General features: G+C 41.8%; 1 protein-coding gene across 2 annotated transcripts in view; it reads right to left on the bottom strand.

Moving 5' to 3' along the window:
* Positions 1 to 10,912: 10,912 nt before the first annotated feature.
* Positions 10,913 to 23,864, bottom strand: part of znf385d (zinc finger protein 385D) — a 59,924-nt gene continuing 46,972 nt past the window's right edge. For both annotated transcript variants that reach the window (XM_079503180.1, XM_079503179.1), the window contains exons 5-9: positions 19,361 to 19,558; positions 18,871 to 19,011; positions 17,631 to 17,812; positions 14,101 to 14,202; positions 10,913 to 12,071 (exon numbers count right to left, since the gene is read on the bottom strand). In XM_079503180.1, coding sequence (XP_079359306.1) covers positions 11,826 to 12,071; positions 14,101 to 14,202; positions 17,631 to 17,812; positions 18,871 to 19,011; positions 19,361 to 19,558 — 869 coding nt within the window. In that variant the 3' untranslated portion in view covers positions 10,913 to 11,825. The remainder of the gene's footprint in view (positions 12,072 to 14,100; positions 14,203 to 17,630; positions 17,813 to 18,870; positions 19,012 to 19,360; positions 19,559 to 23,864) is intronic.

A 23,864-nucleotide genomic window follows, 5' to 3' on the forward strand; every position in this document is an offset into this window, starting at 1 on the left:
AAGGCTACAGAGTACAGATATAGCCTCAGTGGTTTCCAAACGTATTGGATCAGGGCCCACTTGAAAACCTTGAAAATGTTGCGACCACCACCGAATTTGTGCATGGGCTGTGTGCATTTTCAGAGCATGATTTACCGGTATTTATTTATCAATCAATCGATTGTGGAATGGAACTAATGGTATGTACTTTATGGTATGTACTTTAAGTTACTTAACATACTGAAGGTTTTAAAGAAAAAAAAACACCATGACATCTGTATTTAGGGGGGAGGGGGGGGACTTGCAATCACTGCTCTAGAGGCTCTAGTCTACACTAGTCACTGATCCCTGTGGCATGAGTCAACATGTAGCAAGAATATTTCAGAACACTCATTCCTGAATGAGGGATCTACAGAAATATCTTAAGACAAAGGAATTTATCATGAATGAATAATCTGAGCATCAAATAAATGACACTCTTGCCTGGACAAGAAGGTGTCCTCAATTGCAGATGTACTATGCTATTGAAGTCCATTCCTGTTTGCTTCATTTTGCTGCATACCTTCCCACAGAATTGTTTCCCTCATTTCCCTAGCAACAAAAGCACTTTTGTGGCCACGTTTTGACCTTTAAATGGGGAATACACCTCAAACTGTCCTTTGAAAGGGCATTCTTTATTAATGGACATTTATTACTGCCTCCCAAAGCCATAAATTATAGAGACACTGTATAGTACACTGTATAATAATATAAATACAGTATATTGATTATATTATACAGTATATATCACATACCCTGCCTTTATTTGACCTGGGTAAGAGGAGCAGTAAAATGACAGGGTGATAAACTTGTGCTGACTGCCTGGTCAGCTGCCATATCAGGGTCTAACCAGAAACCTTCCGCTTCCCAAGCGACAGCTCTACACACCTCCTGAGCCACTGCCACCCCTGTGACTCCTATGTCCAACATGTTCATCCAGGAGTTCATCCAGGAGCAAAGGGAATTATCTTTTACTTCTGACGGTTCGCAGAATGGCTGCATAATCCATAATGGCAATTGGCAGGGCTGCTAGCCAGCAGCACATAATGCACACATTCAGTGTTTTCTTCCTCCCTAGTCCCAACACTTTAGGGAAATCCCAGCAGGGAAGTTCTTCTTAAGGTACAATGCAGATTTCCTCAGAATGTTCTATAAACAAAACTTGGCAGAACGGTTCTGCCATGTTTTGTTATTAATAATTCATTATTTTACATAATTCCTGTGTATATTTGACATGCATCAACAGCAGTAGTTAGGTTAAGTGAATTGTATCTCATTGAATTACTACAAGAAATACACTTTACACATTATACTTTACAGCATTTTACTTGCCAAAAATGTCACTGGTTTTGAATGTGGCTTTTACCTATGTTACTCAGTGTGTCCTTACTCGTTTAGCCATAGGGAGGCAGTAGCACACTACTGGATACCATCTGATATATTCATTTAACAGAGTACAGACCAAGACTTCTTTACTATAGCACAACATATATTGGGGGGGATTACTTCTTTGATTGTGAATTTTTATTTTAGTAATTTCACTGGAAACCCCACTATCACCATTTCCATTGTGTATAGAATTGTAGGCCTAATGCACATGGATAGAGATGATTAGACTTAGACTGTAACAATGCTTTATGGTATCAGTTCTGTCTCTGATCCCAAATCTCTACTTTTGAGTTCATACCCTTTTCTTCAATTTATCATAGGCCTGCCCTACACCAATTCAATTTATTGTACGCACCAAAGGTTTTCAAACACAGTTTTTGTCTTTTTTGCTATGGTATGTCTATTGGCATCAAATTGGAAGGCCAGCAGCTTTATACTGTACGTAGCCTAATTCGATTAGGGACCACTCACAAAACATGCCACCTTTACTGTCAATAAATATCAATATCACTGGAGAGTTTAAATGGGCCATTGTCCCTCAGTCTTCCTTCCTGGTTGTGTTTAATATGTGAAAGAAAAACACAAGGTGAGACCTCCTGAAAGTCATTTCTGATGCCTGTTGTGATCTCCATAGCCAGTGGCACGTGTCACCTGTCTCACCTGTCAACAGCAACCCTGGGATGTCGCTGCCATGACAGTCTCATTACGGTGATAACTCTACCGGCTGAATATATTATGGTTATTTTCCTCATGGTGCTATGATGGTTGCAGCATTCCAGTGAAGTCTGAGGGACAGCATGCTATAAATTGGTATTAGCTGTAGACTAGACATGAGCTGAAGTTACTCTCAATATTGACAAATATAATTGGTTCAATATTGTCAAATTATTTAATGAAATTCTCCTTAATATCTGCATACAACAACAAAAATGTTGTTATTAGAAGGTTAGTTGTAGCTTGTCATTCACTGAATAAAATGACCAGAGGTTTTATCAGACTTAAGTGGTAATTAATGATCTCTCTGCACTAACATTTATCTCTGCCAGGAAATCATGCTTTAGGGCAGGCCCTGTGTGTGTGTGCCTGTCTGTGTGTGTGTGTGTGTGTGTGTGTGTGTGTGTGTGTGTGTGTGTGTGTGTGTGTGTGTGTGTGTGTGTGTGTGTGTGTGTGTGTGTGTGTGTGTGTGTGTGTGTGTGTGTGTGTGTGTGCGTGCGTGCGTGCGCGCGTGCGTGCGTGTGCCTGCCTGCGTCTGTCTGCCTGCCTGCGTCTGTCTGCCTGCCTGCGTCTGTCTGCCTGCGTCTGTCTGCCTGCCTGCGTCTGTCTGCCTGCCTGCGTCTGTCTGCCTGCGTCTGCCTGCCTGCGTCTGTCTGCCTGCCTACGCCTCTCTGTCTGCCTGCGTCTGTCTGCCTGCGTCTGTCTGCCTGCCTGCCTACGCCTCTCTGTCTGTCCACCGCTAATCTCACATACCACTAGGCCGATCAGAATCATATTTCTTCTACATGCTGCTAGGCCAAATAACTACATAATCACATATTTTCAAAGACAACTAATTCAATTATAACCATGGAGTAAACGTGCCTCCAGTCTTTGGAATAAGCGTTCCACTGCTACCAAGCCTGGAAGCCAATTACAACGCTCCTGTCTCTCCAGCTTATTGGGATGCCGGAAATAGACAAATGCAAACTTGCAGGTTTTCCAGTGCAAGCCAATGTTAGAATACGCATACATTTACATACAGCATACACCAAAACCCACAAATTATGAGTCTTAATGTCTGTTCACATTCAACTCAGTCTGTCTGACTCAGTCTTCAACAGGCCCATTTACAGTGTCTGTAGAGTGCCAACAACTGGCCAAGCAGAGAGGAAGATGGAAAGAGGTTGACAATGAATGTGTATGAGAGAGAGGGAGTAAGACAGTAGACAGTGTACTGTACAACTGGTGCTACACCTTCATGGCTGTACAGTGCAGATATGTAACTGCATACAGTAGGTATACACACCACTATTTTACTGTATTACATCATGCCTCATTACATTGTGCTTCCTGGCAGCATTGTGCTATACTGAGCACAGCTCTTCTTTTTTTTAACCTTTTAACCAAGAAATGTCTGAAATTGCTTCAGAAAACAATTTTACACAAAACATTTGTTTCAAGCAGCCATTAAAACCACTGTAATATAATTTCACTGAAATGATGTTGATATAAGCTTTAACCATGAGCATACAGCCTACAAGATGAAATCGCATGCCAAGTTTTCCATTTCTTCACAGGGCTGAGAGAAGGTTATATGAGGACACTGCGACCTTCTAGCCAGCAGCACCTAGCCTAATGCCTGTTGATCTTTATTTCACTACATCCAGCTCACACTTTCTCCATATGTTTCAGATTAAAGCAATTAAAGTCTTCAACTGCCACTCAGATTTGATTCACTTGAGGTAAAATGGAGAAAGTAAAGGCATTTGTACTATCCTGTAGGGCGTAGGCTGATATATTGTTCCGTCACTGATATGGAACGATTGCCTTTTACAAGTTCCCTGTCCATATAATTTATTGCAGCCTTCAGATGTGTTCACACTTGAGTGCTCGGAGCCGCCTGGTCAGACACGCTCTTCCATGTGTTTATAGCTCTGGCTTATTCATCAGGGTCAAAGTGTCCGACTCGCTTGAGTGACATCTGCTTGAGCCGATAATTAATGGCTCCATATTATTGATGTGGTCATCATCTGGTCAAGGAGATCATAGGACGATTAGGTCAATTGTGTTCACATGCAAATGAGGGTCATCAAACAACCTCTGCAGAAAGATACTAACACTGTCTAAAGTGTCCACAGAAACGGACTCACAAGACACCCCCAGCATTATATGTTCTGTGGTATATGGTACTTCATGTTGAAGTTCACATGAGTGAGCTGTGATACTACTTCCAAAGTAGTATCACAAACTGTTCACTATTGTGATGAAAAGATCAGCTGTCATCAGATAAAAGTGTTGCAAAGTACACTATCCATTATCTATTTCTTGGATGGGGAGCTGGGATGCTGGCGGAGTCAGTAAAGGGTAGAAGAATGGGTTTTAAGAGGGTTTTTGACATGGGGACAATGTTAGTCAACTGTTATCCTCTGTATTTCCAGAGCATCCAGGTCTTTTCCTGGGTTAACCACATCCACAACCACTATGGCTGTGGTTGGCAAGCGGCAGGTGCCGGCAGCCGCCGGTCTGTGGTAGATTAGGAGGCTTTGCCGGTGGCAGAGGAAACACTGCCACGGCAGAGGAAACACTGCCACGGCTGTTGTCGGCAATTGGCGGCGTCGCCGTGGCTGCTGCCGCTGCCAGAGAATGCACTCGCTGCTTCTGGTCATGGAAGCCTTGAGCAGATTGGGTATGTTTTGGTATTTTGTTGTATTTTTGTCATTTTGCTATATTTAGTATAATGTAATGAATGAGGGGTAACCACTAACCAGATGTATTATGTGATCTATTGTAGGAGGACAACTACATATGATATAACCTAACCTACAATCTTTCACTGTTTTTCCACGTACCTTCCCATGTTTTATTTGAGACTGGGTTTTACCAGAATGTTTGTTGGGCCATGTGCCATAGTGGTGTTGAGGATATATCAGAATCTGAATCAGAATTAACTTTATTGTCACATCACATACTGTACCATTTTTGTGAATACTGTAGTTCCCATCATGTTATTTTCTTCCAAGAAAAAACAAGAAAGGGAAAAAGCTGTTGGGTTTCTCTTAGCTTATTTACAGGCTGTATAGCTGTACAACCAAAGGGGTATCTTTTTCCCCAAAATAAATGTACACATAGCACATATGTACAGATAGGTATGGAATTTGTATTATTCATTTCTGGGTATATTACTATATTTATATATAAAATGATGGCTATGTCTCATGTGCTATATCTCTGTGTGTGTGTGTGTGTGTGTGTGTGTGTGTGTGTGTGTGTGTGTGTGTGTGTGTGTGTGTGTGTGTGTGTGTGTGTGTGTGTGTGTGTGTGTGTGTGTGTGTGTGTGTGTGTGTGTGTGTGCGCTTGCGTGCGCATGTGCGTGTGTACTCAGAAAATTCAGGTAAAATTCTAATTCAGTTGCATGTGTTACAAAGCTGCTGTCACAACATTTTATACCCAATCATTGGGACAGCATTTATAATAGTTCAGAATTAATACATTAAACAGACCAGACCATCATAACAGATATGGTATGTTAGTGGACTAGAACTTTTGATTGCATCCTTAAATGTAGTAGTAAAACGAAGAGATCCAAGTGGGTGAATGGGTGGGTGGTGCATGTGGCTGTGTCACTTTGAAAATTAAATTCTGCTCTAAAATTATGGCCTTCTGGCTGCATGGGTTGGTAAGAGTTTGAATAAATCACAGTTGTTTTGAACAGAATTGCTGAGCTACAGTAAATAATGACCTACCCAGAGCAAATATGCCTCCCCACAGTAGCAAATGTGAACCTGGAAGCACTCTGCTAATACATGAAAGGCAGTAAAACTGTAAAACCCTGGACCGTTTAATGCAGGTGTCCTTTTAAAAAAATACACACAAAACTATGTTTCAAAAGACACTCTGCCCCAGGGCAGGGTTGAGGCGAGGGTGTGTTTACCTCATTGTAAACTGCATGTCTGAGTGGAATAAAGATGTCAAATCCTTATGGTCTGGTATGTTAATTGAGACATTTATCATAAAGCTGAATCAAAGCCTGTATGTACATGGACATGCAAGCTAGTTGCCTGGAGTTGCCCTCTGTTGTCTCGAGGGAATTCTTGCCTCATGCAGTCAGTTTATGTTCACTCTGTGAAAACATCCTGCCTGTGTGAATTAACCTTTAGGGTTGGTTTTTCTTCTTCTTCCAACTGGCCTTAAGACAGGAAGGGAACAACAGCTGAAAATAACTAAGCGATGAACTTTTGACCAGTTTTGATGACAGAAGGCCCCCTGTTATTAAACTGTAATGAACAACAGGGAGGAGAGCAGTTAATAGGCTACATGCGGCTCAGCTCTATTACACACTAGTCCTTTTTTGTTTTCAATAATTCAATAATGAATAATAATTCAGGATCACAACAAAGAAAGGATGTCCGCACAATAACAGTATACATAAACAAATCATTTATTATATAACTCAATTATTGTACAGTATGTAAGACAACTATGAGGTATCAAGTCAGTAGTGAAGGATGGGTGTTGGGTGCTATAACTGTATGTGCCAATCTAAACTATGTGTAACATGAACCAAACACAATCAAAATCCAAACTAAACCAATGTGAGGAGGGGTCCCAGGGGGCTGCTAGAACAGGGTGTTTCACCCAGGGTGGTGACTGCACCACACAGCGTTGTGTTTCTGATGCGTGTTCTCATCAGCTTGCACAGGCTAGTCTTGACTCTTGTCATTTTTTTGGATTAACCTAAACTACAGGAGACATTTTTTGGCTTTCGCCTTTATTTTATATATTTTAGTAGGCTGACAGGAAATAGGGAGAGAGATGGGGGGTGACATGCAGTAAAGGCCGACGGGATCGGGAGTTGAGCCCGCGGCACACTGCCAGACTGGGTTGCCAGCCAGGGTGCCTGGACCGCTGAGCCACGGCCCAGGCCCCATGTCAGAATTTCTAAGAATAAATTGATGACTGTTTTTATGGTGTTTGGAGCAGGCAGTCAATTCTTTTTTTTTTAAATGTTTTTCTTTTTGCGGCTTCCGACCTTTATTTTATATTTTTTATAGAGGGACAGACAGTAGGCTGACAAGAAATGGGGAGAGAGATGGGGGAATGACATGCAGTAAAGGCCGTCGGGATCGGGAGTCGAACCCGCGGCACACTGCCAGACTGGATTACCAGCCAAGGTGCCTGGACCGCTGAGCCACGGCCCAGGCCAGGCAGTCAATTCTTTTTTACATGAAGGCTATCTCAAGACCTGCCCTACTCTGTCTCTTTTGTGGTTGAATTTGTTCTGAGGGAGAAGTGACATCTCACATTGTATATATTTCTTATTCTACAGAATATGGTTGGTTGTGGTTCTCCTGTCCCCTGTAGGCCTACCATGTTGTCCATGTTTATTTGTCATTGTATTGTAATGTATTGTATTGTATTGTATTGTATTGTATTGTATTGTATTGTATTGTATTGTATTGTATTGTATTGTATTGTATTGTATGTGTTTTTGTATGGATAGTTTTATCATCACTTTTAAGAGCCTGCTCAGGGACTACAGATGAAAATTTGCTTCTGGCTAACTCTGGCCCATTTACATGAAATTGAAAAATTACTTGTTGATTAATGAGCATTGTCCCTGTCAAATAAATAAAATAAAATAAATGTATGTGTAAATGTTTAAAATGTGTCATTGGCCAGTTTTAGTAGTATATTTTGAAGTTTCACATCTTACACAAACACAACTGTGCTTCTTCACAAATTGCACCCTTTGCTACTTGTTACCACAGACTATTCTGCTCATATAGTTTTTGTCATCCATACGCCAAAAGGCTCCAAGAAGGTAGCCTCTCTCATGTGGTCAGACAAATCCTACACCAATTCCAGCAATCGAGGATCTGAATCACAAGTCAGCATGTCCGGGGTTAGCCAGTGAACTTTTCGTCACAACACGTGTCACATTTGCCATTGACAATGAAAGGAGAATTTAGGTCATATGTGTCTGAACAAATCAGCTTTTTGTGTCAACACAAACATTAAATGCCATTGACAATGAAAAGAGAATTTTCTTCATGTGTCGGCTTTTTGTGAAATGTTTTCTTTTGGTTATGAATTAATTCAAAGACATTCTCCAGCATGCAGTGCAGTGAGCTTACCTGGCTCAAACGTGCCACAATTTGTTGATTTCATCTTTATTAGTGTTTTTGCTAGATTGTTTTATGGTCCTCATATTATTATTGGCTTCAAATAGAATAAAACTATTCTATTTGAAGCCAATTAATATGAGGACCATAAAACAATTACGCTGATAAATTTCCTTACTAAAGGAGAAGGGGGCTCAAGATTGATAACCTCAGAAGTATTCAAGAGTGATGTTTACTTTCATAGTAGCAATCATTTTGTCTGCCTTATTTCTAAGATGGTGGGTATCTTAGAATTGAACTCATCAACTGTTCATTGTGCTATTGTCTGAAACGTAGCTACCACTGTATTAAAAGCTACGGTTTGCTCGATTTCAGCTCCAGTCCTGACCCAACAATCAATGCTAGTCATCAACTAGCCAATAACTGGGAACCGCCCCACCATGCCTGGGCTGAAGTCAGGTGTATACTCAGCTCTAATCTATCTACATTCCAACGCTTTCTTTTCTGACATTCAGCTTCAGGGTGTGTTAAATTCATATCCCCCTCTGACAGAACTAGAGTAAGTCGATGACATTCTGCCGATAGCTCTGTGGAACAGCAAACAGAGGAACTCCGCATCCCACTTACAGATGTTTGCGATTATTATTCGAGGGGAGGGGGTAAATGGGAGCAAGATGGTGGCAACGCCAGGGATCCCCCTCACTGAGCTGCTACCCTGGTCATCACATCGGCTGCTGCATTCGTTTTGGTGAGGGAGCAGGGCTCTGGAAATAAGCTGGATGGACAGCCAAGTTAAGGGAGTGCACTGGGAGCTTTTTGGGAGACGATATATACTCCTGTTGATAGATGGATAAGCTTATGGGTTCATGGAAAAGTTCAGAGTCTGAACAACTAGGTTTAATGTGTCTGATGATGACTTATGGTATTGTGTTGAACGGGATTCTTCTGAGACACATACAGAATCTGCATTTGTCAAATATGTTATTTCCAGTTTTAAACACTGTGTTTGTGCACCTTTGCATGTGTGCGTGCATGTGTATACAATGTGCTGGTAACCAAATTGAAGGTTTGTTAATACCCTCTAACTGCTCACCCATTTTGTCCTATAGCTCTTGAACCGTAGGCCAGACAATCCAAATTATATTTCCGTTGGATTCCTTGGATAATTACACAACTCCCCAAATAAGCTACGTCCAATTCCATCTGACAAGTGAGAATGCAAAAAGTGGTCCAAGGCACTCTGCTGCAGTCAAGTTCAAAAGCCTTTATTTAATGCAGCATGGCAAAGAGCATTAAAAAGACAGACCTAGCCTGGGCTGTGGCTCAGCGGTCCAGGCACCTTGGCTGGTGATCCAGTCTGGCAGTGTGCCGCGGGTTCGACTCCCGATCCCGACGGCCTTTACTGCATGTCACTCCCCCATCTCTCTCCCCATTTCCTGTCAGCCTACTGTCTGTCCCTCCATAAAAGAATATAAAATAAAAAGACAGACCTATGCGTTTCGGCTAGACAAGCCTTCGTCAGGGTCCCATAGTTATGGCAGTACAACATGACGTCATTATCGCGACCACAGGTAAAACATCATGATTGAAAACAATTGGGAGAACAATCTCACTCTCTCCCAAGTGTTTTAAATCATGATGTTTTACCTGTGGTCGCTATATAATGACGTCATGTTGTACTGTCATAACTATGGGAGTTGGGCCCTGACGAAGGCTTGTATAGCCAAAACGCGTAGGTCTGTCTTTTTAATGCTCTTTGCCATGCCGCTTTAAATAAAGGCTTTTGTACTTGACTGCAGCAGAGTGCCTTGGACCTCTTTTTGCATTCTCATTATCAAACCCTCGCCAACGAGCACCTGTTTACAGTTCACAACCGCACGGACCACGGCAACGCTTCTCTTCTTTCTATTCAACGTTTCCATCTGACCTGTTTTCCACCATGTTGCATTTTTCTTTTCTTTTTTCTTTGCTGCCCCACAATAAGCTACCTGGCCTAGTGGAGACCGAGTATACATGCGTTGAGTGTGGATGTCTACCACAGATATCTACCTCTAAAGTTGATGGTACAATTGCCATTGATCTACACGGAATAACCAAAAATTAACAAAGTAGGACTCTTTTATTTGAAATTGTTCACCTTATACACATTGACAGGTAATATACACAAGCCTTAGTGGTCCCTCTGACCCAAGACATTGTCAGTGATAATGTGTGCTAGATATCTACTAGGATGGCTTATGATGGATGGCAAGCTTACAATCACTTCTGTTCTGTACACACACACACACACACACACACACACACACACACACACACACACACACACACACACACACACACACACACACACACACACACACACACACACACACACACACACACACACACACACACACACAAACGCACTCATGCACACTACATTGACTGCTTCATTCACTCTCTTACAACCTTAACCTTATTAAATTGTAGTAACATCAAACTGGGAACAGAACATACACTTTGTCCCAATTAGACATGTCTCACCAATTAATTGATTTGATTCACAAAAAATGTTGACGTGCGCACATGAAACACACGCACGCACGCACACACACACACACACACACACACACACACACACACACACACACACACACACACACACACACACACACACACACACACACACACACACACACACACACACACACACACACACACACACACACACACACAATTACTGCATGAATGGACAAATACAAACACATTATGCAAGAGATAACACGACACAAACTCTTACCATCTAATACAGAGTCTAGCCATCTAGTGTAGACATCAACTGAGGAGAGGCTTAAACCGAATGTATGCTTCCGTGACGAAGTATCATGTGACGTGTTGCTTGGCAAAAATAACATCATTTCATCTAAAATGAAGTGTTATTTTTGACACTGTCAAGGTAGCATAAATTAGGCTTTAAAGTGCATTCAGCAAAGGACTTGTTTTCTAATCATAAACAGCATGTTAAACTATGAGTGATGGTAACCTCCACTAAAGCAATGATGTTAGTACCACACTGTATCTTTACAAATAGTACATAGTACAGTACATCCCTACCACATTTAGCTAGAGCTGAAATTGTGCCTTGCATTGCACACGGATTGACACTGCATAGTTCATCAAGGGTTTGTCTTATACATTATTGCGGTAAAATACAGGTCCAGGTTCAGGGTTTCAGTAGAGACCATGGGCACAAGAATGGCACACAAAATGACTTGACTATGTGCGCATTGAAGGGTAGTTCTTAATAGGCTATAACAAATCAGAAATATATTAGAGAAATAAATTCAATTCAAAGTCCTCTGGACTGCAGTCTGTTTAGCTTCAAATGGTGGACTGACACTGTGGATCTTGAGAGATCTTCCAAGAAGGGCCAAGTTACAATCAGTAGCATCCCCAAAATGCTTTTGTTTCACTCATCACTGAATGATGGAGGATGAAGGTAGCCCAGATATACAGAAGGTTCATGGATTCTAACAAACGTCCTCAGCCTTCCCCCCGGGGGGGTTAAGTTTGTGGTTGGTTCTTGATGGAAGGGGTCTGCATAGCACCATATCAGATGGGTCAATAGGGGGCGAACAGAATCTGTGGATGGGAGGTCCTGATGGGCCCAGGGGCCGGGCGAAGTAGTGCTTGGAGGCTCTGTGCTTGGAAGAGGGTAGTGGTTGTTGGGCCGTGGTTGGTAGTGTGTGCGGAGCGGAGGGAGAAGCCGTTGCCTAGGGCTGCGGCAAGTGTTGCTGCCAAGTGTGCAGGCATGATGTGTGAAGTCAGAGGCTGGCAAATGTCCTTTCCAATGGTCAACTTTGCCTGCTGGAGAAAGTAGATATATAAAAACAAAACAAATCACTCCCATCCTCAAATGACACGGTGTAATAGTCAAATAAGCAAACTGGCTTTTAAAACATAACCTCAGGACACTAATGATAAAGTCCAGCGGTGTGAAACTAATCCAGTTTGAAGCATAACTTTTGAACACGAGGGAAATCATTATTTACACAGAGAAAATAAAGAGCAAAAAGACAAATTCATACATAATAAATAAATATGAGGGGAAAAAAACAAGTGGAAAACAAGTGGAACAGAAAGAAACCATCTCAGCAAATAAACAAAAATCTACAAAGGTCACAAAAGTTATCTGACTTAATTTTTTGTATCAGTAATGGAAAAGTTCAGGTTTCACAGCACCGCAATGGCATCAATTATCATGGACTATCAATCACTGACTGAGGCATTTTTACCCTATGGGAAGCATTCTTTACTCTCTGCTCATCGAAGATCCTCGTCTTCGTTAACTTAGTCGATGATGGGTTTCAGAGAAGTAATTTCCCCCATACTGTTAACCCCTGCATTTTGTCTCAGCCAACAGTGGGTGTGATGGATGCCATTTCAAGGAAGCTAAGATGGAAAGTCAGGCACACAGCCTGACTTTGCTTCTCCACATCAGCCACAATGCTCCTCTATCCATTACTCTAGGCTTGGATAAAAAGGTTTTAGTTTTTTTGCATTTATTTCAATCTGCTTGAAGTAGTACCAAATGGGCAAGGTTTACTTCTCGTCAATTTCAGTAAGAGCACATGCTTATATTAGCTAAACTGTTATTGTTTTATTATTTGAATATTCTGGGGGGAACATTAAGCTTACAACGTGTCGCAATGTGACGTGTTGCTGGTTATTGTTGGTGAAGAGATGTTGTGTAGATGGAAATAAGCTCTCAGAACGAACTCAGGTCCAGTTTAATAAGTCTAGAGGTTTTAAGTGGTTAATCATCATACTGTGTTCAACACGGCACCCAACATTTGAGTTGCAGAGGTGTCCTGTTTTGCAAGGTCTAATAACACACCAGACGCAGCAGTGACTGCACCTTGGTTGTTAGCGTTAGAATGACCTATTTTTCTCAAGTGACACACCACCACAGCTGAGATGTGATCATATGAACAGTTGAAAATCACTTAAAAATCTTGACAGCGTTCGTGGACTTATCGGCTGCCGTGTTTAATGGTCAGGTGGGCCATGTGCATTTTAATGATCAGTCAATCAATTGTGTTCTGGATCAATGGAACCAATGTAGTATACTTTATAGCTATTTAATGGTATTACTATGAAAACAACATTTTCGAGATTTTAAATGTACGTTTTAAATATTATTAATGTTATATTATCATTCAAATCTTACTGTGTTTTGACAATTATTTGGAGGCCCACGTGTAAAACCCTCTCGGCTCACTAGTGGGCCGCAGCCCACAGGTTGGGAATCATTGCTATAGAAGATTAATTTGCTCTAGTGCAGATGAATGGAAGGACACAATGGTAAAGATGGACTGGAAATGTGCATCAAAATACACAAGTCTCCATGTTCAACTCATTTTCAGTATTTGTTTGAACATTCCTTCAGTATCAGATGTGAGCAAACTAATACAAATACAAACTCAATTAAATGAGCGATGGTGTATTTAGAATAATCTTCTGCGGCTGACATTCTACTGGGTAAACCTCCACTCATGGTTGGTGCCCCTTACAGATTAATCAAACAAGAATAATGAAATTGAAATAGTATTTGACCCAAGACTGCATACCACCAGAGTGAGCCTAGAGTGCTGGGCTCAGACTTTCTTTTTTATTGTACCTGTAAATGTACCAGACTGTAAATCAATGGCAACATATTTTTGTATTCCAAAGAAATGTTGATAATTTATCAGGGCTTAAATTAAAATGATAAATCCTTCTACTACCAATTATTTTGTCAGTGTAGGTGTTGTGTTTAGACAAATAGGTATTACTCTTGAGCTGATATGTATCTATCTAAATTAAAAATGTTGTGGATGTTGTGTCTGGAACTCACCGGTTGTTTGCTCAGACCTTTCTGTGGCTTGCTGTAGGGACTGTACTTGGGTTTGGCTGGTTTACCTGCAGCTCTGTCTTTATGACGTCTGCTGCTGATGTGCTGAGAATTAAACAATAACAAGCTGCATCAAACACCAAATCATCTTAATTAGAGCCACTCGGTTGTAACCATACGGTATATTGACAAATAATGCAGTAGGTATACAACATTCAAGTTGATGTGCACTGTCAGAGCGAGTGCAATTGTTACTGTATGCATGCGCGACTGCACACACACACACACGCGCGCACACGCACACACACACACACACACACACACACACACACACACACACACACACACACACACACACACACACACACACACACACACACAAACACACACACACAGGGCCTAAAGAATGATTTCCTGGCAGAGATATATAAATTAAAGCTCTCAAGCTATATATATATATATATATATATATATATATATATATATATAATATATTATTCCACCAAAAGCCATGAATTCTGTGGAAATGGCTCTGCAAGCAACAACATTCCCACTCTGGATAAGAACCATGGCTAAATCCCTAAAATATGTCTCTCTCTCTCTCTCTCTCTCTCTCTCTCTCTCTCTCTCTCTCTCTCTCTCGCATCTCTCGCTCGCACGCTCGCACGCACGGTCGCACGCACGCACGCACGCACGCACGCACGCACGCACGCACGCACGCACGCACGCACGCACACACACACACACACACACACACACACACACACACACACACACACACACACACACACACACACAGTATGTAGGAAATATGTATAAGTCTAACAATTTAGTGGGCACATGCCAATGAGCAATGACAGATTTAGGAAAATGGCATTTAGTCAGACATTCATATAGTGTTTAAAATGGATTTAATAACATGTTTCCTATTCTTCCAGGACTGAATCAAGCTGAAACTGAAACGTGTCAAAGTTAATTGTCTTCATTTAGGATGATGCCATATAAAAGTGCTCACTCAAAGTCTCTGAATTAAAAATGTATATAATCTGCCAGTAAGAAATGTCAAGGCTGGCGCTGCCGCTGACTTAAGCACAGCTGAACTTAACATAGTGCCTGTCTGCCTGAAATAAAATAAAATAAAACTTGATGGATGGAATGTGCCAAAGATTCAACACAAATTCCTTTCCAGAGATTTCAACTACACTGTCATGACTCATGAGAAATATACTGTTATACTGACAGACGTTTAATTGGAATAATAATGGTGTGGGCCTGGAGCCAATGAGGACAGAATGAAAGAGTTCATCAAGTTAAAGCTCTCAAGCCAGGAACAGCGCTACGAGTAGAATGCTCTATTTATTTTTTCTGTTTCCTTTGTATTTTGTTTATTTTCTTTGTATTAACTTTGTATTTTGTTTCTTTTCTTAAAAAAGGCTAGGCAAAATAAGCTTCGGCTTCAGCCTAGACCTTTTCGGTGCCACCTCTTTGTAAAAACGTAAATGCAAATGATGAACCACTTACCATGTAAATGTAGAGCACCGAAATAAACTATTCATTCACTGGGTGAGGTCAATGTTTAAGGTTCCAGGTTGTACTTTATCGTTACATCTTGTGCATCACATGCAAGGTACATAAGAGTAAAACTTATTTTTGTTTGGCTTCCTTCAGACAATGCAGCAGCATAGATAACATCAAACATCAATCACAGCAAACAAAGGGATAGAATAAAGAGTGCAAGAAGAGCTAACAACAAGTTAAACACACACACACACACACACACACACACACACACACACACACACACACACACACACACACACACACACACACACACACACACACACACACACACACACACACACACACACACACAAACACACACACACACACACACACGCCCACATGCTGTCCCTATAGTCTCTCTCTCACACACACTTATGGCATCCCAGGCTGTGTCCTCAGAGCATGTGTGGACCAGCTGGTGGGAGCTAGTGTTTGTGGATATTTTCAACCTCTCCCTCTCCCAGGCTGTGGTCCCCGCAGGCTTCAATCCACCATTATGGCTGTCCCCAAGCACTCCAAGTTCTAACGTATCTGACTGACTGGAGAGCTGTCTCTGTCACCTCAATTGTCAGCAAATATGCTTTGAGAGGTTGACGAGGGACTACATTTGTTTCATGCTGCCTGCCACAATTTATTGTCAAAATAGATCCACCGACACAATTGCCATGGCTCTTCACACCACCCTTTCTCACCTGACAGCTACAGCTTGGAATTCAACACAATACTTCCTGCATAGCTAGACGCAAAGCTCAGAGATCTAGGTCTGGAGTCTGGACCCAACCATGTGCAGCTCAGACGGCTGAAGAAATCCAGCACCATCCTCAGGCTGTTCTACAACAACACCATGAGAACATCCTTACTTGCTGCATCATTCACCACCTGCTATGAGAACTGCACCGTTCTCAACCACAAGGCGGTACAGAGGGTGGTGCAGACCGCCCAGTGTATCGTTGGAGGATATACAGTACATGTAAGTATATTGATTGAAACCTTTATTTATTCTCGAAAAGAGCATTGAGGTTCACCCTCATTTGCAATGCTGCTGAGATTACACACACAAAATCAACAATTAAGACATATGCAGAAATAAAACATAAAAACAAATCTACAATAACAGGCAAGCCAGTCACTTGAGGTGAGTGCTGGCGAGTGCTGGTGAGTGATCTCTGTCTACCGAGCAATCTTCGTTCCTACTCTCACCTATGGTCAGGAAGTGTGGGTCATGACCGAAAGAATAAGGTCGCGAATACAAGCGGCCAAAATGAGTTTTCTTCGACGGGTGGCTGGCATCTCCCTTAGAGATAGGGTGAGAAGTTCAGTCACACGAGAGAGACTCGGAGTAGAACCGCTGCTCCTTCGCCTGGAAAGGAGCCAGCTTAGGTGGTTCGGGCATCTGGCGTCTCCCTAGGGAGGTCCTCAACGCACGTCCCACTGGGAGGAGACCCCGGGGCAGACCAAGGCGCAGTTGGAGGAAACACATCGACTCACTGGCCTTGGAACGTCTCAGGATCCCCCAGGAGGAAGTCACTAATGTTGCTCGGGAGAGGGAAGTCTGGATCTGTTGCCTCTGCTACCCGACTACGGATAAGCGGTTGAAGATGGATGGTGAGTGCTTTTTCCCCCCCAGCAGTCTAGCAGCAAAGTGATGTAGGATGGTAGCTACCCTAGATCTCGAGAGGGAAGACCAACCTACCCTGTCATAAAGGATGCTGTAGCTTTCCCCGGTAATAAATCTAAGTGCTGAGTGATAGACTGTCTAGGGTTAAAAGACTGGTAGGGGCAGCATTTCTATATACGTATGTACCATATCATGTATAGCTGATATTGTTATCTGACTTTGATGTTTCTTTCTCTATTCTCTCTATGACTGCAAATCATTGGCGCTTGTAAAGAAAAGAATGTCACCGATTTTAAACCTGTAAACTTGTGACATGACAATAAACTTGAAGTTGGAGTTGAAGTTGACACACCTGTTTGAGTTGGGTCTCTGAGTTGACATGGACATCACAGATCTCACAGTGGAATGTTTTGTTCTGCAGGCCTGTTGTTGATTTGACGGGTGGGGTTAATTTGCTCTTGACCCCTGGCCTAGGGAAGGACTTGATTGCGCCCACGCCACTCCTGGCCTCCATCATTGTCTTGTGCTTCGTACCTACACAATAAATACAAATAAAATAGTGATGCGGAAGCCACATTTTATGATAAGAAAACCAAAAGGAACAAAACGCAGGTACTGGACAAACTGCAGATCAACAGTGAAATAGATAAAGTCTACACGCTGGCTTTCGGCTCCACTTTTTTATTGCTGTTTAGAAAGCAGCAATAAAAAAGTGGAGCCGAGAGCCAGTGTGCAGACTTTATTTATTTCACAAAAAGGTTTTTAACCTCATTATTGGATCACATGCTTGATATTGCACCCAGTGTTTCCTAGTTGGTCATAGCCTTCATTCCTAGTTTATTATGGATGTAATCAGTCATCTCAAAAGTTGGGTATGGTTTCAGCCCGATCGGAGCCCCACTGACATCCGTTATAAAAAGCTAAACATTTAAGTAAACCTAAAACGTGTGTGTGTGTATGTGCGTGCGTGCGTGCGTGCGTGCGTGCGTGCGTGCGTGCGTGCTTGCGTGCGTGCGTGCGTGCGTGCGTGCGTGCGGTATTAATATAAGTTGAACTCCTGGAAGAGATGGCATGACACATTTGCCCACTGAACGTTCCAGGCAGACAATCTTATAGACGGCTAGCCTCCTTTAGAGACACACGGCAGAAATTACAGTTTGGTTTAGCCTTCACTGCACTGATCTCATGAGCAAAGACCAGCAGTAATGAGAAATGAAAACAAGTGTGTAAAAAGCATACAAATATTTATTTAACACGAGCTGTGAGCTATTTTTTCAACACTGAATCGTTTTGTCCTCTGTTCAGACAGCTCTGCAACAATCAATAATATCCTCAGTTAATTAATCCTTTTGTAATAAGAAATTGTAATGTAACAAAAATGGGCACAGTTGTACAATCTCAGTGTTAAATTAACAATACAATCTTTACTGTGCAGAGAGTAGAGAAACTCAAAATCAATTGATAAACAACTCTTCATTGGAAATGCTCTTTACTGCCAAGAAGAAACTCCCCTGCAAAAACCCATTAAAGGGTAAGTGACTTGGCTCACAAGCCGCAGGGACACAGCAGAAATGTCAGGACGTGTCTCTCACCGCTGTTGTGAGCCTCCAGCTGGGATGCAGAGTTAACAGCCACTTTACAGAGCGAGCAGTATAGAAGACGTCGAGCCTTCTCCTCCTCTGTCTCGTTGTCCGCCTCTGCTTCACCATTGGCCTCTGGCTCCGTATCTGGCTCTGAAGCAAGGTTATTACAGTTAACTAAAATTAACAAAGAAAACTAAACTAAACTAGAATTGAGTTAAATTAAATACAAATAAAACACACAAAAAACGACAACTAAAAGATAACTAACTGAATTGTGTTTCCTTTCCTTTTTTTACAAAATAAACTAATAATCTTCCAATATTCTTTTCTTTACAAATAGTGAAAATAATAATTTAAAATAATTTGAAATATAATATTTTTTCTGAGCTTGTTGAATCTCACCCCTGATAACCCCATATTACAATGAAAAACTACAACTAAACTAAAACTCTTACATTTAAAAATAAATACTAATGACAAAATGCAAAACTATAATAACCTTGGTCTGAAGGCGAGCCAGGCTTTGATCCATCGTCCTCCCCTCCGACGGCTGAGGTAGACTCCATGGCTGGAGATGTGGCGGTGTTGTTTGGAGATGCCGTTGGCAGGTATGGCAGCGTAGGGGTGACAGGGAGACCCAGTGACACCAGAGGTTTGGCCAGTCTGAGCACAGGGGTTAATTGTAGGGGTGCTGCATCTGTCAGGGGAAACACATTGTGAGCATGGAATCAATCCTTTGCTTCAAGGTTTCATTATGCACTTGGCAAAAGCTGTGTAAACAGTCTGGGCAATGTGGCTAACCTTGAAATGTTATGGAAATATGTGTTAACCACATGAACACTATATGCTATCAGCTCACAATGCGTCCCATTGCAATGTAGGTCGGATATTTTCGGTCACCTAGTGTGGAGCCCTAGGGGACTAATTATAGACTGTATATATAATGTGGTTATTGTTATGCTATGGTTATTGTTGTGCTATCGTACATAGGAATTGGAATACTCCGCATCACTTTTTCACCTATTCTGAATGCAATTGGAACTTCTTAGTTAGGTATTCTGGGGACCTCTTAGCTAATCGATTAAATGCCTATGTGATGTATGGGAATTATGACAGCGAAACTAAAATGCAATTTACATACAGTACAGGTTATCAAGATAAACAGACACTGTAATATGATCCAATATTCCATTGATTATCAGAAAGTGCTTCGCTGCTGAGGGCAAATCTGCTATAGAAAACCCTATTGTGTTACAAGTGTCTTAAATGTTGGGATTAAAGTCAGTCATACATCAATGAACTTTGACCCCAAAAGAATACCACATGTCACAGTGCAGTGCACAATACACTGGACTGCACGCTCATTTAACAACATTTTTATTTTGTCTTGGCAGCACCTGTTGATCTATGCCAGCACCTCTCAGCTCTCCATACTCCAATGACGTGAAATGAAGATCAGCCAGCCAAGAGAACAAATCAATAGTGAATTATGTCATGCTATTTTTTGCGAGCCATTATGGATGGCTCATATTGTCCCAGCAGGTGTCAGAGCTAACACTGTCAGACCAATAGAAACTATGCTGTACCGTTAGACCTCTGACAAGAAGGTTAGGTAAGGTTGTTATGTTATGAAACATGATAGAAATATACAGTATGTAGGAATACATTTTTATGTTCAGCCATATGTCTTCTGTATGTAGTGTATGTATGTCCCGTCCCCCAAATGTATGGTCTGTCCGTCCAATCAGTACCTGTCCGTGGTTAACCACTTAACCATTAAGCCAAGGATTCAACCTGTTTTGCACACTTGCTCCATTTACTACGTTAACGTCTACATAGACGTTCAGATTTCAAATATTGTTATAAGTATTGTTCGATAAAAAAGCATTTTAATCCGATTTTCTTAAAAAGTTATAATGTGTCACGCCTGTGATTGGCACACACCTGCCAGCAAATGGTACCAGGGCCAACACCAAATAATATTAATATTAATAATAATAATAATTATTATTATTATTATTATTATTAATAATAATAGCACCTTTCATGTCATAAAATGCAACGCAAAGTGCTTTACAGGGCAACAGAACACAAACGTAAAGTAACAATTAAGCAAGCAAAAACACAGTGGCCTTCAGACAATAAAAAACAATAGCAAGGAGCATAAAACAGCAGTAAAACAGGCAAGGCAGTAAGAACCTAGTGTGGAGCCCTAGGGAAATAATGCTGCCACTCTGCCAATGCCAAAACAGCTTGCTTCCACATGCCCTATTGCACAGGCCTTATCCTGAAGGGACAAATGTGGCGTCTTCCTGGGGTCCATTCGTAATTCGATAAAATTATATCAAATACAATACCAATTGGTATTGAAAGGGAGAAGTAATCGACCAAAGTTACGTTTCTGAATATTTTGTGAGGGGTTTTAGTTGTTTAGTATGAAGCAGACAGTGCACCGGATTGGACACGAGCAAAGATGGGCGAAAATACACAAAAAATACGAAATACTGATCAGATAAATAAATGTATTTGAGATACAAATACGTATTTTTGAAAATACATTTTATAAAAACGGATGCAATGATTAGTCATTGTCCTAAATAGATTTATAATTGATTGCCAAATATTAAATGAATTGCCTATATCAGAATTCCTGAGAATAAAGAGTGTTTGGCAGGCAGCCCAGATGTTTGTGTGCCTGAGTGACCTTGATATCATCAAAGCCAAACAAGGACTATGGCATGAGACTCAATGGACAATACTAAACAGAGCTGCCACTAAGCCTGTACTGCGCTGACACCATGATACTGACCAGGATACTGACACCATGATACTGACCAGGATACTGACACCATGATACTGACCAGGATACTGACACCATGATACTGACCAGGATACTGACACCATGATACTGACCAGGATACTGACACCATGATACTGACCAGAATACTGACACCATGATACTGACCAGAATACTGACACCATGATACTGACCAGGATACTGACACCATGATACTGACCAGGATACTGACACCATGATGCTGACCAGGATACTGACACCATGATACTGACCAGGATACTGACACCATGATACTGACCAGGATACTGACACCATGATGCTGACCAGGATACTGACACCATGATACTGACCAGGATACTGACACCATGATACTGACCAGGATACTGACACCATGATACTGACCAGGATACTGACACCATGATACTGACCAGGATACTGACACCATGATACTGACCAGGATACTGACACCATGATACTGACCAGGATACTGACACCATGATACTGACCCGGATACTGACACCATAGGATACTGGTTTGGGAGGTGGTTTAGGACACACACACACACGCACGCACGCACGCACGTACGTACGCACGCACGCACGCACGCACGCACGCACGCACGCACGCACGCACGCACGCACGCACGCACACACACACACACACACACACACACACATACACACACAGAGACTCCCACACAGACCAAATTCTAGACGGCTAAACTCCTGCAAGGCCTTGTACTGTGTTATAATTATAATAAACATAAACCAGCCTCAGAACAGCAACATAAGCAACATAATTGGAACTTTTTGTGACTATACAGCACGTTGCCCTGTCATGTCAAACTCGAGCTATGTACCATGTGAGCGAACAATTAATTGGTAGCCTATTTATGATGTGGCCCACCTTGTCGCTTGTGATGAATAATGCTTATGCCAGGAGCAAAGCAGCAGCGGTGACCTCTTAGCTCCCTGCAATTACCAGCCACCTACAGTATTCCCAGCCTGCTGCTGTGGACCAGGCATCAAAACAACCTGCAATCACTACACAATTCAAAGACTTGATCACAGCCATCTCATCTCAACAGAGACTTGACTGTCACATTTCAGCAGCACCATCCGCCCTGTCCTCCTCTGATTCCAGAAAAGTGCAAGAAAATCACCTGAGTCCCTGTCCGTGGCCATTTTATTTTTAAACTGTACATGACAATGTGTTTCACTGTGTACATGCAGTGTTGTTCTTTCCCAACTACAGTGTGTGAGCAAGAGCTTTCACTTTCACTTTCACTACATTTACATGAAATTGCAAGCGTTTAGCTCCGACTTACAATGCCTGCAGTAGAATAAATTACAAGCAAACAGTGATACAGTACGTAGATTAAGGTTCAGTGCCACACCCAAGCCCTATGTACTTTGTCACACAACAAATATTAAAAATAGTGTCTCAATGTGATACGTGTGAGCTTGCACATCTGCTATTTTTTAACATTTTATATCCAGTATTATTTTTTGAAAATGACAGGCCTGAGACAGGGTTGCAAAATGTGATTAGCAAAGACGTAACTAATCTTCATCAGTCAATATACAGTAAAGACCCTGCAAAACTGACAAGCCCCAGAGGTAAGAGATATGAGCTGAGGAGAAAATGTAAGGGGGGGGAGATAGCTTTTTAATTTCAAGACTTGGGTCATAAGGTCACCGTGTTAACCCATGCATGTATCTGCCCTTGTGTCGCAGTGCACCCATCTTCCATAATGCCATTAAAGAGCCATTTGCCGTTGGAAGGGCAGGTGATTAAAGTGTACTTTGGCTGGCCGAGGACGCCCTCCATGCTGGGAAGCCTCCAGTAATCCATATCCTCACTCACTGTGGCCTAACTGGCTCTGGGAGGCCCAGTTAAGAACTCTATCCCAGCTCATTAATGGAGGTAATGACTGTGATCAATCTAAAGGTGGTGTGGGTGGGAGCAGACAGCAATGTGGGAGATGAGGAGGGAAGAGAGAGGAATGAAAAGAACGAAAGGGAGTATGGAGGAGAGGGACAGAGAAAAAGAGATAAAGGAATGAATGGAAAATATGAAATATATTACAGTATGAGCCAGTGATAGGCATTGAAAAAGAGAAACGTTCAATGAAAGAGAAAGTAATGAACAAGCATTGAAGAGAAAACACAACAGTGGGAGAGACAAAAGAGAAATGACAGGCCAA

Source organism: Electrona antarctica, assembly GCF_951216825.1.
Source record: "Electrona antarctica genome assembly, chromosome: 6".
In the NCBI taxonomy this organism is placed as follows: domain Eukaryota; kingdom Metazoa; phylum Chordata; class Actinopteri; order Myctophiformes; family Myctophidae; genus Electrona; species Electrona antarctica.